At 37.5% G+C, this 18,324-nt stretch overlaps 1 protein-coding gene across 1 annotated transcript in view; it reads right to left on the bottom strand.

Moving 5' to 3' along the window:
• RFTN1 (raftlin, lipid raft linker 1) overlaps positions 1 to 18,324 on the bottom strand; it is a 102,893-nt gene that overhangs the window by 46,593 nt on the left and 37,976 nt on the right. The window contains exons 3-4 of the mRNA XM_017835495.1: positions 15,661 to 15,847; positions 5,373 to 5,481 (exon numbers count right to left, since the gene is read on the bottom strand). Coding sequence (XP_017690984.1) covers positions 5,373 to 5,481; positions 15,661 to 15,847 — 296 coding nt within the window. The remainder of the gene's footprint in view (positions 1 to 5,372; positions 5,482 to 15,660; positions 15,848 to 18,324) is intronic.

Consider the following 18,324-nt stretch of genomic DNA (forward strand, 5'->3'; position numbering starts at 1 on the left):
TAGAAGTATTCTACCCCTGCTCCTCTGTGTAACAGGCACACGAATTAACTTAAGCAGTCGGAACAACTTTATCAAGAAAATAAAAAATCATTCTGTGAGGGGCAACATGTGTACTGCAGACAACCATTGTGCAGATTTTTCATCACAGATGAATTCAGTAAATTCAAGGACATAAAAATAAACTTTAGAAAGTCTCCCTGCTAGAGTACTTACTACTATACCTACTTTTTTTTTTTTAAATCTGAATATGACCAACTGGAATTGTAGCCCTGATGTTATCTAGCCATGTTCCAGATAGAAATAATACGAACTAGGACTCTCTAATGCCCAAGCGATCAATAAACCATCAGAACTGCCACTCGATATTGCAATGGGAAGTCCACACAACATTAAATGGAGCAAACACAATTCTCCAGTGCTTCAGCTGTTGTATCATTACAAACCAGAAGTGGATTACCAGGAACAGGCAGCAAGGAACCAAGCCCTTTCTAGACAACCGATCCCCTTTTGGGGTGTCAACTGCAAAACTCTACAAATGTGAGGAACAAACATCTCTGCTATTTCCCTTACTGGGATAAACCATCACAGTTCTCTTCCAGCCTGGCTGAGGAAGCCATGCTCCCCTACCAGAGACTTTGAAATATTATCACTCAAAGTTAAGGTATCAAATCCCAGAAATTAAGTATGCACTGTGCTATTTCTGTGCCCACTCTTTCGACAAAGTCTGTTCCTTACAGACTGATCAACTCTAGCACTACTGTAAATACTTGCTGAAACACACATGAAAACTTACTATTTTAATTACTCTGAAAGAATGAGAAAGATTGTATTTTCATTTTAAACCCACTGGCTACCTGTAAAAATAAATTCGTTTCAACCTATATTGGTGAGGTTTATATACAGGTGTAAGGATTCCTCTCCTCTCCCTTAACAGCTCCCTGGGCTCTGATTGTGTGAAGTTTTTTGAGGACCTGCTTCTAACCTCTTTGAAAGGAGTAAGAGTTATCTGAGATGCAGATTATAGCCATAAAAATATAGTTCTTACTACAACTGCTCTAAAATGTCCCGTTTATTTTAACTCCTTTAAGAAGCACTTACTTTGAAATACACTTGCTGCTTGGAAATATTTAAGTGAATAGNGGCTGAACGGTCCAAGTTGACCTCAGCTGCTCCTCATAGGGCTTCCCCTCAAGGCCCTATTTGTCCATAAAATCTTTGCTAAAAGTAAAAAAAAAGTATAATGACAGACTGTCAGGGAAGAGAAACAACAGGACTGGTGTACATATGCTTCCTCTGGGAAGTCTCCAGTCTGTCTGATGAAACTCTTCCAGCCATGAAGACCAAGTTTCCTGAGCTATTCCTCCCTGGGGTCCCACTCGCTTAAGCCTGAGAGGTACCATCACTTCCTTGGCCCAGCAACGCTATTATTAAACAATAAGTGTCAACAAACTTATTGGCAAAGTCACTCCATCAGCAGCAGTGAGATTATTTGCAAGGTGATTTGGACTACAGAAGCTGTTCTGAGGACCACTTAAGGGAGCGACACATTACTGGCATTTGTACTCACTGAACTTGGCCAAGACGTGAGCAGAGGGAACAGCAATGAGCAGATCTGACACACACTGCCTCATCTGGCAGATTTCATCGCACAAGAAACATCACTAAGGTGTTTCAAGATGGCAGTCATGTTCCAAGTGGAACTGGTCCACTTCTGAAAATGTAAACCAAATTATTGATCAGTACTGCCTTAGGTTTGTTGGGAGAAATCAGACGAATTTTTGAGTCAAGTAAGGACACACCAGTGGGGAGGGGTCCTTGTCTGGCCAAAAACACAAAAGGAAGATGCCTGCATTTGGATTTCAGTTAAGCTAAAGCATTTTTAAACCATGCTTTTCTGTGCTTATCATACTTCCCCAGAGAAGGATAATGAGTCCATAGGGAAAAGAAATATGAACCCTGCAATGGCATCACAATGAAAAAAAGTTACCATAAATGAATTTCCTCTCATTATTAAGCAGGCAACCAAGGACCCAAAGATGCCCTTCCTAAATTTTAAAAAGTCAAAACTGGGGAAACATGGTACAGAAACAATCCTCCATTCCCTTTCACCTATACCACAAAGAGATGAGTGTAGCAGTAAAACCTTCTGCCTGTTACAGTTCTTCTAGAGCATGTAACTCAGATTGGAACAGAAGACAAAGGTCATGAGAAACATATTTGGCATTCATATTTGATTGTGTATTCAAAATAACCCTTTTCTTGTGATGTCAGCCTAGCTTCTGCTTCCCTTACTTGTCTCCATAGATTCAGAAGAACACTCTCAGATGAAAAAAACGATAACAGGATACACAGAAATAAAAAGCAACTAAGGAAGTAATTAAAGGCTCCCTATCTGACATGAGATACAAGTCAAAGTATTACAAAACATGGTATCTTAGAAGTAACATCTCTGACTTTCAACTGCTTCAGAATGATCTGAGCCACAGTGATCAGAATTTCAGAAGTTAGCTTTGCTCATTAAAAAGCAGATGAGCAAATCTTTAATCTCTGTTTTGCCTGAGAGCTAAACAGGAGTTAGCACAGGAGTGCTAATATCAATTCAGCAATATAGTATATACATAACAGTTACTTCTTTCATTGTCCACAAATTATGTGTCAAAGACACCATGGGACTATTTTAGCTCTTTAGGACAGGTTAAGCTGCACAGATCCAAGTGGATATCAACAAACAAACAGAGTGTGGTGATGTCAACACCATTCTAAGGTACAGGAGGAGTGTATTTTATGTGACATTGTGTCCCCAGTCTTGCCATAGCCAGAAACCACAGTGGTGGTTTCAAGACCAGCAAAGAGAGTGGAGAATTGGGACAGAGTCCAGCAGTGCAGAAGGATCTCAACAACAGAACACAGGTTTGACCAGAGAGTCTTCTTTGGCATTTCTTAAATGTCTTGTAGTCAACATTGTACTGAGGCACTTCGTTTCAGTCAGCAAAAAGCATTCTCCAGGTGAAATAATGTCCTTGTTTCTACCAAATTATAACAATTATATGGAGTTATAGGGGAAAAAAAGCATATATAGAAAAAAAAAAGCATATAATACCTACACTGTATGCCATTACAAATTTTTGTTGTGTTTGCAGAAGGAAGCAGTTAATATTCAATATGAATTTTCAATGCAACAAAAAGTCAGTTAAGAAAAGTTATTAAAATTGCATCCTTGTTCAAACTCCAGGTAAACAATACTTGCTCAGCAGTGCATAATAAAATTAACAAAATTAATTTTCTCAGGGTATAGGAATTTTTTGCGACAAGCTCATAGAGAAAATTTTGACTTCTCATTTTGTTTTGAAAATATAGCTATTCTATCTGGTTTGGGGTTTTTTTAATACAGTAATTTGCAATGCAGTAAGATGGTAAACCTGTGCTAGAAGTCTCTGTTACGAAAAGCTCTGTGATCAAGGATTTGCCTATTCAGTTAAAACATTGTATTAACTTCAATTGTATTCCACAGTTTGAGAAGAATTACAGGGTTGTTCTTTTCTGAAAGCAAGCAACTGCCCTCTCTAACAGCTTTTTGTTACTGCTTTCTTTGAAGAACATTCTTTATTTTTCATTTATTTTGTTTGTAAACATCTGGTTTATATGCCCTTAAAAGCAATGGACATTTTTGTTGCTCAGACAAATTAGTTAATAGGACAATTAACTCCTACTCCCAAACAAGTCCTGTTTCCTGAGTTTGATTTACATAAAAGTGTTTAGAATTTCACAATTGTTAAACAATTGTGTTTAATCAGATACAGACAGTGACATAGCACACACTTGACAGCAACAGCTTCAAAGAACTTCAAATATCTCTACATCAAATAACATCTGAGGATGAGCGACATACTCAGCCTACAGAGAAAAGGTAAATATACATTCTAGCTATTAAAATTTAAATTATTGTCTTTCAAAAGGCATCTTCATAACCCCGTAATCAAATGGCTTCTACCAACAGAAGCATTTCCGTGTCTAGAAAAGAACTCTAAAGAGTCTCAGAACTGGATATTTATGGAAATAAGACGACTCCTGGATTGTCATTTTGTTTTCATGTTAGCCATACTCTTTCTGAAGTCACATATGAAAAGAAATCTTCTGTCGCAATGACGCACAATTTTGCTACCAGTTGTGACAGTTCCGCCTATATTTCTCTTCTCTGACTTGAAGAACTGAAGAATAAAATCAAACGTGTTGAAACTGACACACACCAACTACCCAAGTTTTGCCTAAGTGTAAATATATCGAAATAATCCAAGATAACATCAGAATCGTAGTGCAGTAATGCAGTTAAACCTGAAGCAAAATTCAGACTCAAACTTTCGAATGTTATTAAGTGTTCAGAAAACTTCAGTTTGTTCTGATACCAAAATCTATATATCTTTAAGTTTGACAATGGTGATCAGATAGTTACAGCTGCATTATTTTTAATCTAGTTTTTACAATTCATAGTAAAAAGGAAAGATCGAATGAGTGTAGTCTGTCAAGCTGAGTCCCCATCAAGAAATTTACTCTACAAAATTTTAACTATTATCACTGCAAGATGAAATAAAAGTAGAGCAGTATACCTGCTTACTATTCTTACACTCCATGGCTAAGTAAATATAGTTCTCAATGCTAGTTTATATAAAGGGCAACAGGACACAACAGATGCTGCAAAATTTGAAACATCCACAATGAATCTGTCTTCATTAAAATGGACATAACCTGCTAATTTCCAATCTGGCAGAATATTATAGTGTCAAAAATAATTTTAAAAAGAAGGCATCAAATAAAGAATTGCAGTGTTCTCTTCAAATTCACCAGTATATATAATAGCTAATTGAAAGCAACACTATTCTGGATGACAAAAGGATTTAGGTTACCAGTACCATCTCTAACTGCTCATCATGTAATACTGAACCAAAACTTAAATAATCTGGGAGTTTCCGGGAGGTAATAGGCCTTTTATGTAAAGTACTATCTAACAGGCTATTTTGACACTAAAATGGAAATTATATATATTGTTTCAACATAAAACATTGCACATTATAGGACCATCTTCTACACTGGTAACTTAGTTGATACCATCCATATATGATAGATAGGTCACTCTCCTGTGACACTACAAATAATTTTCTCATAATAACATGATCAAACTTATTTCTCTCAATAAGTATAACTGCCCTTCAGCTACTTAAAATTATAAACCACCAAATTCTAGTACAGTGTTTCAGCTGGACAAAGTGTATACGTATCCCTACTGTCAAACTGACAGGACTAGAAACAGTAATTATAGTGCAAATAAAAGCATACTGTGTTTTGGGGTTTGCCCCCTCTTTCTTTTTTTTACTTACTTTTTTAATAAAATCAGGTATCTCCTTTTTCTCTGAAAGGTGGTTAAAAGAGGAGCAGCATTCTACCTCCAAGACATATCCTTCACTACTGACGTCACCTTTTGGACACCTAAAGAGGCAGACAGAAAAAAAAGAATCACTTTCTGTTGTTAAGACTGGATACCCAGATATCCCATTTATAAATATTTCTCCCGGAGACCTAACCTTCACACAAAACCCCACTGAGTTCAATACAGTTCTGACAAGTCTCATCTACCTGGTAGGGGAAGAAATCACACCAGTGACTGCAGATGATACAATGCTTCAGGGACTTCCAAATTTCTTTATCTATCCAAGAAACACTTTGTCAGCCTGGCATCTATGGTCAACACCAAGGAGTTGCACAGGTGATATAACTCAGAATACACAGAAAGAAAGTTCCAATGCAATGGGCTGACAGATGCTTTGGGCCACACAGGGCAGCCTGATGTAAGATGTGTTTCACAATTAAAAGAAATCCCTTCTCTTATCTAGCAGCATTCCAAGTCAACATTTAAAAAATCAGTGCCTAATCAAAGTAGTTTATCCTTCAGTCTTCCCTTATGCTTTGTTGTTGAGACATTTAAAGCAGTGTTAGAAATCCCTCCTCTTTCAGAAGACACTAACTCCTAAAATAATTCAAAGCGTATGGCATTTGCTGTATACATTGCTGAACAAAGCAGCACTGTGGAGACATGGTATCGGTCAAAATACGCCAAGGGAAAGTTTGGAAGTTATACTGAACGTTCTTGAGAAAGTCTGTAGGCACGGACTGCAAAGAAGTGCTACTGAGTGCACTTTTCACCTCTCATGAAAGGATACATCTGATCAATAAAGGATAACTAAGGAATCATATGTTTCCTCAGTTCTTTAGGAGAACACACAGAAGAATGCACAAAAACAAAGGCTAGCCTGTAATTCTTGGGAAGAGTAACGAAGTAGTTATCTAACACCCCATACGGAGAATCAAAAGAGCTAGTTTGAAGTAAAGAACTAATCGTGACCAGCAGTTGTCTGATGCACTGGGTACCTACAGGACAGGAAGAAAGGTACAAAAGTTTGAACTGAGAATGTTGAGGAAGCAGCAAAACAACAAAACAAGGGTTTTGCAGACTTGCCATGCCTGTAAAAGCAAGTCTGTGCAAAAGCCCTGTTCTGGGGACTGAGATTGTGTGATACGTAAAACACACTTCAGCTACAGATGGTCCCAGGGGCTTTCCCGAGACATTAACAGTTCCCTGGAGCCATGAGATGTGTAGGCTGCTGACTGCAAACTGGCAGTGTGTTTCCTAGGCAATACTGCAGACATTTTCTGAAGTATCACATGACGTTGTATTTTGTATTTGATCCTCCCCCTTTCACACAAGCTACACTCTCACTTCATTTCTCTCATCTCACTTACATGTGGGACAGGTGGTACCTGACTCTGCATTGTTTGGTTATACTGAAGTCCTTTTCCCATTAGTTTTTCCCCTCTTTTCTAGTTTTTTCTTATAACCTGTGGTCCCACAATTCTGGAAAAAAATTCTAACAAATCACTGGTGTCCATGAAAACTCTCCAAACATTATCCAAACATAGGACTTACAGAAGTCATTACTGAGGGACTAGAAGTATTCTACCCCTGCTCCTCTGTGTAACAGGCACACGAATTAACTTAAGCAGTCGGAACAACTTTATCAAGAAAATAAAAAATCATTCTGTGAGGGGCAACATGTGTACTGCAGACAACCATTGTGCAGATTTTTCATCACAGATGAATTCAGTAAATTCAAGGACATAAAAATAAACTTTAGAAAGTCTCCCTGCTAGAGTACTTACTACTATACCTACTTTTTTTTTTTTAAATCTGAATATGACCAACTGGAATTGTAGCCCTGATGTTATCTAGCCATGTTCCAGATAGAAATAATACGAACTAGGACTCTCTAATGCCCAAGCGATCAATAAACCATCAGAACTGCCACTCGATATTGCAATGGGAAGTCCACACAACATTAAATGGAGCAAACACAATTCTCCAGTGCTTCAGCTGTTGTATCATTACAAACCAGAAGTGGATTACCAGGAACAGGCAGCAAGGAACCAAGCCCTTTCTAGACAACCGATCCCCTTTTGGGGTGTCAACTGCAAAACTCTACAAATGTGAGGAACAAACATCTCTGCTATTTCCCTTACTGGGATAAACCATCACAGTTCTCTTCCAGCCTGGCTGAGGAAGCCATGCTCCCCTACCAGAGACTTTGAAATATTATCACTCAAAGTTAAGGTATCAAATCCCAGAAATTAAGTATGCACTGTGCTATTTCTGTGCCCACTCTTTCGACAAAGTCTGTTCCTTACAGACTGATCAACTCTAGCACTACTGTAAATACTTGCTGAAACACACATGAAAACTTACTATTTTAATTACTCTGAAAGAATGAGAAAGATTGTATTTTCATTTTAAACCCACTGGCTACCTGTAAAAATAAATTCGTTTCAACCTATATTGGTGAGGTTTATATACAGGTGTAAGGATTCCTCTCCTCTCCCTTAACAGCTCCCTGGGCTCTGATTGTGTGAAGTTTTTTGAGGACCTGCTTCTAACCTCTTTGAAAGGAGTAAGAGTTATCTGAGACGCAGATTATAGCCATAAAAATATAGTTCTTACTACAACTGCTCTAAAATGTCCCGTTTATTTTAACTCCTTTAAGAAGCACTTACTTTGAAATACACTTGCTGCTTGGAAATATTTAAGTGAATTCCTCCTTTAAGATTCTGAGGGCTACCTCTGCACTAGGGTTCATAAAGAAACTGCATCAAATACCATTGTACTCTGTTAAGAACATTATTTTATGGAACACACTTAACAGCTTCTACTAAAGGTCGTAAAATCCTAAGTTAAAATCTTCCAACAGAAGTACCCTATATTACTAAGAAATATTTTTCCATGCTTTCAAGTAAATTATGTCCATATATGTTAAAAGCATGTCTTTGTCTATACTGGTAGTTTTTACCTTCTTAGGAAAACTTTTAAAAACTGTTATTCTGTCAAAAACAAATATAGCTTCTCATGCGAAAATAATAAATATCTGTGGATATTTACGTGGTCACAGACCACAAAAATAATTTTCTGAGCAAATCCAGGTGGGCAAGAAATTATTTCCAGTCTCTATGCAATAATCAATGCATTTCATACATGTATCATGAAGTATTTCATAGATACCATATAAGTCTCACATTAAACTCTTTGAATATTATTAGTATAGCCATAAGGAAGTAACTAAATATAGGTACAGGTAAATTCTATACTGAACAGAAATTAATATAGTTTTGGGTTTATTAATTTAATGGGACTACTTTTAGGATCACTTTCCTTAGAGATTATGAATTACGATCCCCAAAACACGCACATCTATCAAGATCCCAGGCAACATGGAAAAAGTCCAAAGAGCACAGTTCATTCCTCTGCTCTGTTTTGAAGAATTGATGTAAATCATTTGAGAACTAACCCAATAATCCACCAGTTTTATAGTACAGGATGTTACTGGGAGTCCAATGTACAAAATATTTTAAAATTAAAGTAATGAGTTTAAAGTTGATTTCTACTTTCCTATAATAAAATATTTCTCAGCAGAAGGCGAAAGAGAAATGCTGAGATCAGTTTAGTCAAAAAATCTGTGTGAGCTCCAACAAGAAAGATCTTCTTTTTCTTCTGGATGCAGAGTCAGCAATTTCTTCCTTTTCTTTTCCTCCTTCTAAGTTGGAAGATCGAACCTTCCTCCTTTCATTGCCTGCAAACATTCAGGGGTTTTTATTACTTTTATTACTCCAATTAAAATAAAAAAATCGCTGGGTTAATTAAAAATGGCCCAGTCCTGAAAGAAGCACATCTGGATACACTCATGCTGCACTCTTCTTAGAAGACAAGATGACTGGAGAAGCTGGTACATCCCGACTCATTACAATGCCCTGTACTCACTCTAACACATTTTGTGACACCTGAAAGGTAACAGAAGGGACAGTGTGAACAATGCCAGCACTTGCCCTGCAGTGAGGAAGGGCAGTCTCCTGACCACTGCTCCCAGAGAGGATAACCACTAGTTAGCCATGGAGATTTACAGGAAATTTCATGGTAACTTGTACACCCTAGGCTTTCATTTGTTTTTCTTCCTTTGTTATATACCTCGTTATTTGTCTATCCATTTTCCTGAAAAAGGATTTTTCTGTCACTGTAGGTATCTTCAGTGACCACCATGGACACCCTTAACCAGGGGATGGCAAAGTGCTGAGAGGAAATTTCAGTTTGCCTGATGCTGAGCAAAGAGACAACATTCGCAGGCCTGGCAGGGTCAGGGTAGAGGGTACCCTCAAATGTTACCAGCACAGCTGAGGACCACAGGCTTACAAGCAGTGTCATCCTGAATTCTAAATAGCACCTCTAGTGCCACTAAAGAAGAAGAAAATACATACAATAAATAAGATTTTCCCTTATAATTGGAAGTTCTTGGGCCAAAAATATTTTACGATGGTTGTTGCAGTAGGCTGTCATTTCCTGCACAGCTGTTTGTTGTTAAGCACCATTTCATGGTAGATAAACCATAACCAGCTGTGGAGTACCAGTAACTTACACAGTAACTATTAAAGCTGACAACTCAATGTCTGTTACAAACTGGATTTCCAATCCTTTTCAGACACAAGAAGGAATTGAGGAAGCCAACATTTGGTCCTAATCTTCCTGAAGTTCCCCATGCCCATGAATTTGGCAAGCTGAAACACACTTGTAAACTGCACGGACACTCTAAAATAACTATTTGATTAAGATGATGCTGGGAATGTAAGTGCAGTTTTGAGATTTTCCACTACACAGGAAGAGCTCTACAGTTCAAAATATAACTGTACATTCATAACAAACTGATCTACGTTACAAAAAAAACAAAACCACACCAAAGTGATTAACGTGAGCAGCTGGTGTCTGTATGATTCCAGGTTAAAAACCTAGGAAAGCTAGAATATCTGAAAACCAAGAAAGCAGCAACTAAAAATCCATAGGTTTTATGATGCCCACACAACAAACACACAAACAAAACCAAAAAAATTAAAAAATTTATTTTTATAAAAATAAAGCAGGTATATTGTCTCATGACAGCCTCAACTCTAACCCACGTGACAGTGTTTTAACTTTATTATCTAAACATTTTCTTTACTAGAAATTTTCCTTATATAGGAAACCTTATTACTGGAATATATATTACTAGTTAGTAAAATTTATAAACATTTTTTTAATGACAGCATATAGAGTTTCTTGAGAAAAGTTTGGGCACATATGGATACATAGGCATCTTTACTGTGCAGTGTTTATAATTTTGAGAACACGGATGAAAGAATATTTATTTTGGGTCAACGTTAAAAGTTATTGTGAGGAAATATGTATTTCTTTGAACTTGTAACAAATAGCAAGCTTTCAAAACTCAAGCCATTGTCCTTTGAGCTAAAGGAAGATATCTGTTGACTCTTGGGTATAGAATAAATATCTTTTCGCTTAAGTTGAAATCAGCCTGCTGAGAGCAACAACACACTATATTTGCACACAAACATGTTTGATCCTAATGCTCACGAAGACAAATTCAGACGTTTCTCATCTTCAGGCTTAAATACTACATGAAAACCAAATAGATACACACACACACACACACACACGCATTTACATTTGAATTAAAAATATATTGTACCAATGCTAAGTACCTACTTTCACCAAAGCGAAAACACCAAAGTGAAATACCAGCAAAACTAAGAAACTGTAAAAATCTTGGTTTACTATTAAACTTTTGAACTCAGTCTGTCAAATTCCTTTGCAGATAAACAGAATTCTTGTTAGCTAAGTGATGAAAGTTTGCATTACAGGATTAATGGATATAGGGAAATTACAAAAATAGAATCAGAATCATCTCATCAAGTAAATCTCTGCAACACCTGACACCTCATTATTTTTCAGAAAGGGAAAACAGCTGCAAAACTGTTTGAGGTAAACATACAAATTTAAAACATTTAGAACATTTAGAAACTCTAAAACAATTATTCTTAAATCAAACTACTTAATCTACTTCTGCACAGCACTGTTTCCCTGCTGATTGCTTTCCTGACTGGAGGCAAAACCTGTAGATTGCATGTCCTAAGACACAGGTTGAACAATGGAGATAAATTCTTTGGAATTCAATTTATATCCCTTACTTTTCTACTGAGGCAAGATGGAGCATCTGCAAACACGTCAAAACTATTGTGAGCAGACTGTTTATGAGCCCAGACCATGTACCTTTTCTCGTGAGAGAGAACGGAGCTTATTTTCCAGTACACAGCATTTAGAAAGGGACATTAAAGATTTAAACTGATATTAAATTTTGAAACTTAAAGATACCAGGCAGAGGTATCACACTAGGGGAAGCTGGGAACAAATTTCAGCAGCTTTGTGCTATGGTTTTGTTATAGTTTTGTTCAGGGACTGACTTTGAGATTTCTCTGCAGGAACAGGTTACCTGCCACAGCCACAGGCTGTCCAAAATAGTACCGCGCACAAGACACCTACACTGAATTGTTGTATCAAAAACCAGTGAGTATGGAAATAAAAGGGCAAGGAAAAAAGGTTACTACACACACAAAGAACAAACGATCTCTGTTCTTAGGGGGAACATAAGCAACATATCTTGGTTAGCCAGAACCTCCCAAATACACTGACCATCCCCTGACCCTTCCACCAGCAGAGACACGCTATCACATGTTCACACTCTCCAGGGTACCACCTTATATTCCTTTTCCTGAGATTCTTGTCTTCAAGTGTAAATCAGTGTGAATCTACTTTTCTCAAGTGGAATCAAGGTGAACCAGCAGGGCATGGCCTATACTTCATACCTGGAGTCTAAATTCAGAAAAAAAAAACCCTGTAAAAACCTGGGCTTGAAGATTTTTCTTTGCATAATTTATACGAGATGTTTTCTCCAAGAAACCCAAGTATCTCAGAACTCAGCACAGACAGTAAAACAGACAACCGCTTTTTAAAGATCTGTCCTTTACTGTCACATTTTCCCTAACATTTCTAGGGGGCAATCCTTGGTTTTCAATAGGTACAGCTTCCATATATGTTAGGAATGTGTCTCCTCAAATGTCCTACAGCAGGAACGACTCCTACTTACTTATTTACCAGAAACGATTACATAGTCAACATAACACAGCCACAGAGGAACCAGTACAGATCAAACAGAAAACTCCCAAAGTGACTTTAAAAGTCACCTTAACATACAATGACTCTGGAAATACACACTATTTTGAAACTACATGACAATAGGACAGTGGCAAAATAGGATAAATAACACTAATAGGTACTTTTTCCATGAGTTCTAATGTGCAACACACCTCAGCACTACCTTTTCCATTTTATTCTTGAACAAATTCAGGCACTGCACAACTCAGTGACTGCAGCAGCATGGAGTTCCTGATGCACATCATCTGTTACAGCTAGTATAGACTCTTCCTACCTTTGGAGAGGCAGAGGTATAAAACTAAGTCCTCAGAGTGTAAGTCAACAGTATTAATTTTAAAACATAAAACTGACATAGAAGGATGCAACAATGACTGAAAAATAATTCAAATGTTCAGTTCTATCTCTGTACACATAGAACTGACATTACTGTATCAAAAAGGCACTCATACAACAATTTCATTTCTGTTTTGTTCAGGCAACAAAAATAGGAAAGGTGGAAAACCACATCTGGTATCTGACAGACAACAGACAGATGAGGTGTACAGTGTTGGAGCCATCTGTGTTGAAACACCTGCAGTAAGAAAGGAGCTACAGCCTCAGGTGTTTTGCAGAAAGCGCCCAGGAAGCCTGAAGTTAGGCTCCACATCAACGTACAGAGTTTTTAATGACTCCTTGACTCATTCCCCAAAAACACCATACCACCAAGGGGACCACTTTGTACCTCACAGCATAAATGATGTTACCAGTGATTCTATAGCTGTGGCTGAACCACTTGTACTCCTAAAATCCTATGACAGATATAAACACTCATGTGATCAACAACCATCCTAAGCAGACCTAACTTCTACCCAAGAATTCAACTGTTTTATACAGAGACAGTCTAGAGATGACAAGACATCTGATAGTCCCCAGTGGAAAAAAATGTAATTTAATCATTATCAGCAGTGTGATCAGAAAGGTTAGTTAAAAAAATTAACAGTATGTCTTTTTGTTTCATACTGTCACATTTTTTCTCCCCAGCTGCATGTGGACTGACATGAACTCATGGTTCAAATACAGCTGGTCTCTACGCAGGCCACACAGAGACCAGATCTGAAATCTGTGCAACACCCATCCCTCTTCATTGCACCTGGCAATGCAAACATTCATTGCACCTACACACTAAGGAAGCAGCTTCTCCCATACTCTTAGCCAAACTCCAGAATGTTTAAGCTACATAGAACACCAAACTGATGTCACTTCCCTTTCTGGTACTTGTCTGTTTTTTCCTGCTTCGCCAAGTCTCTTCCACTTCCCTAGGCAGTCAGAAATGACAGATAAGAGAATGCAAAGAAACAGAGTGCAAATGCAAAAGGAAATATAATTGGTTCAAGACTCTCTACTGGCTTCAATTTTGTACAGTCATTTACAGCTGTCTAAAGTGTATGAACCACTGGCACCCAAGTGAGTGAGGAGGCAATTAAGATTTTGTACTCTTTCACAGTCATTCTGCACAGATGCAAACTACTGGATACAGTATGAGACAGCAGCGACACGCTGAGCGCTCTGGCTTGAAGACTGTACTGCTCCATTGGGAAGGATGCTGCTCTTCTGTGATATGTCTTCAGAGCTCAGACCTGGAAGATGCTGAACCCTTGGACTCCAATCCAACAAAAGTCCTTAAGTGATTGCTTAACATTGCAAACTTGTGCATGTAAATACCTTGCAGCAATGTATTTTGTAGGCAAAGAAAATGAGGCCCCAAAACCAGGAAAGCTCAGCCTGATGTTACTCAACAAGTCCACTGTTCAGCCAAACATTCAACATTTTGACCATAAAACTGAAAACCCTTTAAACAATAATATCAGGCAAGCCAGCATGAAGTTCTGCATTAATAAAATCAAAATCAAGGTAAATTAAGAAGTATTTTAGAAGCTCAGGTTGTCTGTGACACCTAATGCCTACATATATTTGTTAATGGAACGAAAAACTTTTTCCTTGGGTCAGAGACTGAAGTTTAACCCTGTCCACTACCAACTGGCTACCAGGCTGTAGCAAATTGAATGGTGAATGGTTTAGTTTTTAAAGAGATGTTTAAAACAGCTACATCCTTTCTTTAAAGCATCAGCACAAAGAGCAGGACTACAATGGGCAAAGGGAGGTTTAACTATCCCCAAGCCTTCAGTATTTGTCATTCTAAGAAGGGGTGGACCAGGGAACGCAACTAATGTAGGGAAACTACGGAGAATGGCTGCAACAACACAGGTAGCTGCAGAGTTGTGAGTGGTCAGGTAACATTAAATTAGATTTTAAATAATTAAGTAAAAATCCTGTGTTTACAAATATTCACATTTTAATTTTCTTCTGGGGCATTTAGCAGCACATTCTCTTGATTTTTTTAAAATCACATTAAATCATAAAAGAACAGAATTCCTATTTCTTCATTCATCTTCAGACTTTGATTGTGTAAAATATTCTTAATACATTTTAAGAAACTGAACAAAGCAGGAGAGCAATCTTTTATTTGATGAGTTCACACCGATTGAAAATGTAAAAGAACATGTAAAAGAAATGTAAAAGAAATTGCTTAGAGGAAAGAAAGGCCTAAAGTCTACACATAAATTTGAGAAGTATGTATTAGTACTATAGTTCTCAAATTAATTGCATTAACCGTAACTGTTTAAACACAAAATATGCCTTTTTTTAGCAAACATTTCTTCTGTCTTAATCTAATAAATTCTTAAAGGGTACCAACAAGACCATCCTCACAAATTGTCAGGCATAGGGCCTGTTTGTTTGCCTCTCATGACAACACATCCCAAAATACAGAGCATATTTCAACTTGTTATTCTCTGAGTTGTCTGCCAAACTGCAGACGAATTGTAAACATGGAGAACATGTTAAGCCTATTCAAGCCCACCAAAAAAAAAAAAAAAAAAAAAAAAAAAAAATCATGTCTTGCACAGTAAACTCTGCTATAATTTCCTGATGTAGGTCAAAACTCAGCGGGAAATCACATTGTCTATTTTTATCCCAGTTCACTGGAACTGCTTTACCTTTCTGTTTTCTTGATAAGCACAGCCCTGAAGATTTGTTCCTGGGGAGTTTTCTCTTTTTCATCAGTTGGTTGCACAAAAGGGTGGACAGCAGCCAAGACAAAGCCCTGCTGGTACAATTCTTGCAGCTGAGCTGGAAGATCACACAAGGAGGAGAGCTTGATTGCAGATGATCCTGGCAGCTCAGCTGGAAACAAAAAGAAATTGGTCAATAATCCTACACTGGAATATCATGTATTTTAAAATTCAGGCTCTTCAGAGTCAAGCAAGCTTCACACTGATCTACAATATTAACACCAAAAGCGACCTTTCCTGACTCCGATTTTGTATTTCAGATTTTAGGCAGGCTGTCTTGGCAAAGGACTTGTATTACACAAGAGACTGGTGCAATTAAACAGACACGCTAAAATGCCAAATTCACTACATAGTCTGGCAGAGATGAAATGAAGAATTTAATAAAAACAAGGCAGTTGGTCAAAAGATATTTTAAGTTTTAGTAGCAGTCATAGTAGTGCAAGTAGAGGAGAGTGTGTCAAAAATACAAAACGAGAAAAAAGACAGTCAGTGAAGGCAGAACATGTCAAATTCAAAAGCAATAAAGAGAAGCATCCATCTACACAAAATTTGTATTATCAGACTAATAGATCACTGATGCAAAATGCTGATGAGACCAAGTGTCTGCCAATATGTCTGAAGACCACTTTGTAGCTATATTTATAATAGGAACGCTAAGAGTAATGCATACCTACAGCAATGAGAAACCTTTTAGAACAGACACTAAACCTTACACCTCAGGGTTTAAGGAAACCTATACAATATCAGAGACGAGGATGAGACACAGTATATGAAAATAATCCTTTTCCAATCTGCTTACTGTAGGGTTTTATGCCTTCCTGTGAAGTATTTGATGCTGACTCCCATCAGACACTCGACGTACACACAGATGCAATTGGAATCTTGTGGGCTTCAGAAGAAAATCCCATAAATCACCTAAAACATCTTTCTATTCTCTTCCTCTCTATGTCAGTAATTCTTCATATGTTTTTCATATCTTGTGTGAAAAAGCATCTTTCTTTCCTGACCTTTGCCTCTTCATTTCCATCTCTCTTGGAGGATATTTATTATTTCATCCATAAACCATGTGAGAGCATATAGGGTGGTGAGATGTTCCTCCCTTCCCACCGAAAGGGGAAGGGATGTTGCAACAAACACGACAGGGGTTCCCAGAACCTTGCAGGCCGTCACGAAAAAAACCGGCACTGGAGAATAGTTTGTATGAAAGACACCAGCGATGCAAAATAAGGTTTCATTGTACTGCTTTTTTCATCAAACCATGTGGCTACTCTTTATGAATAATTTAAGAGGTTATCAAAAAACTAATAAATATTCAAACCAAATAATACAGAGGAATAATTTAAATAATAATAGAATAGATGTGCTTGGTATGTTTTTTTCTTCATATAAGACCACGTTCCAGAAGAGGATAATGGAACTTTTTGACCAGAAGTTTAAGATGCAGAATTTTTATTATTTTTGCAAACAAAATGAGATCCAAGCTACGTGTACATTGACAGACAATAGGGCTCTACCTTCTACAACAGCATACAAATCACTTCAGAGTCATAAAAAGAGATGGCACAATGAATAATGCATAATAATAAAACCAACTGTTACTTACTGGACCCTACTGGGGATCAAAATGGGGAAACCCAGAGGTTAGAACTCCATTTGCCCTCCTGTGGCTCAGAGACTCCAAATATTTTTTACTACACTGCAAATAATTCAATTAATTAAAAAAAATAAGAAAATCAGAATACCTTTCTAAATGAGGGGTTTACTTGAATACAATGGAATGACTAAACACTACTCAGTAATGTTAATTCTGGTAATAGTGCTCCAATTTTTAGCAATCATCTATGAAAATAGATGCTCGCCTTGAGTATGTACATAGTATCAGGATTCTTCTGAGGATACCTTGGTAAAATTAGTAGAAAGTCTAGTCATTAACACGGGAGAGTGATTGCTTCCTCCTAAAAGCTAAACATGAGCGGAAAGTGTGAAAATGCATGTAATTGGAGCCTTGGGATGTAACTTGATTAAAAAAGAAAGGTAATAGAAAATAAGAAATGGGTGGGATCATCCAGCTGGTTCATCCTATCACCTAGAGGCAGGATCAGTCCTAGTTTAGCTATTTCTCACAGTTTTTCTCATCTATTTTTAAAAACGTTTAGTAATGGAGATTCCACAAGCCCCGTAAGTCATGTTTCAGCACTTCTCTATTCTAACTACTCCAAACCTTTTCCTAGCACCTGGCCTAAATTTCCCTCTCTGAAATTCAAGATTGCTACTTCCCCACTAGAGTATTTCTTTTCGGCAGCAGCATTTTATAATTCCTAAAACATGTCATGCCTTAATCTTACTTTCTTTAGACTGTATAAACTTGGTCCTTTCCATGTTCTTGTTCTTTTGTGTTTTCGGTATTTCTAAATAACTTTTGATGGTTTTCTCCTCATTCTCTTAAATTGGTCCACACTTTTCTTCAGGTATAGTATGTGAGCTTCATCACAGCAATCCAGGATAAGTCTCATCGCTGCTTCGTGGCACAGAAAAGCTCTTTAACATTTATTACATCTCATGTCAGGTTACATCATTGGGGGGGGGAAA

This window comes from Lepidothrix coronata, unplaced genomic scaffold (genome assembly GCF_001604755.1).
Source record: "Lepidothrix coronata isolate B3197 unplaced genomic scaffold, Lepidothrix_coronata-1.0 Scaffold258, whole genome shotgun sequence".
Classification (NCBI taxonomy): Eukaryota; Metazoa; Chordata; class Aves; order Passeriformes; family Pipridae; genus Lepidothrix; species Lepidothrix coronata.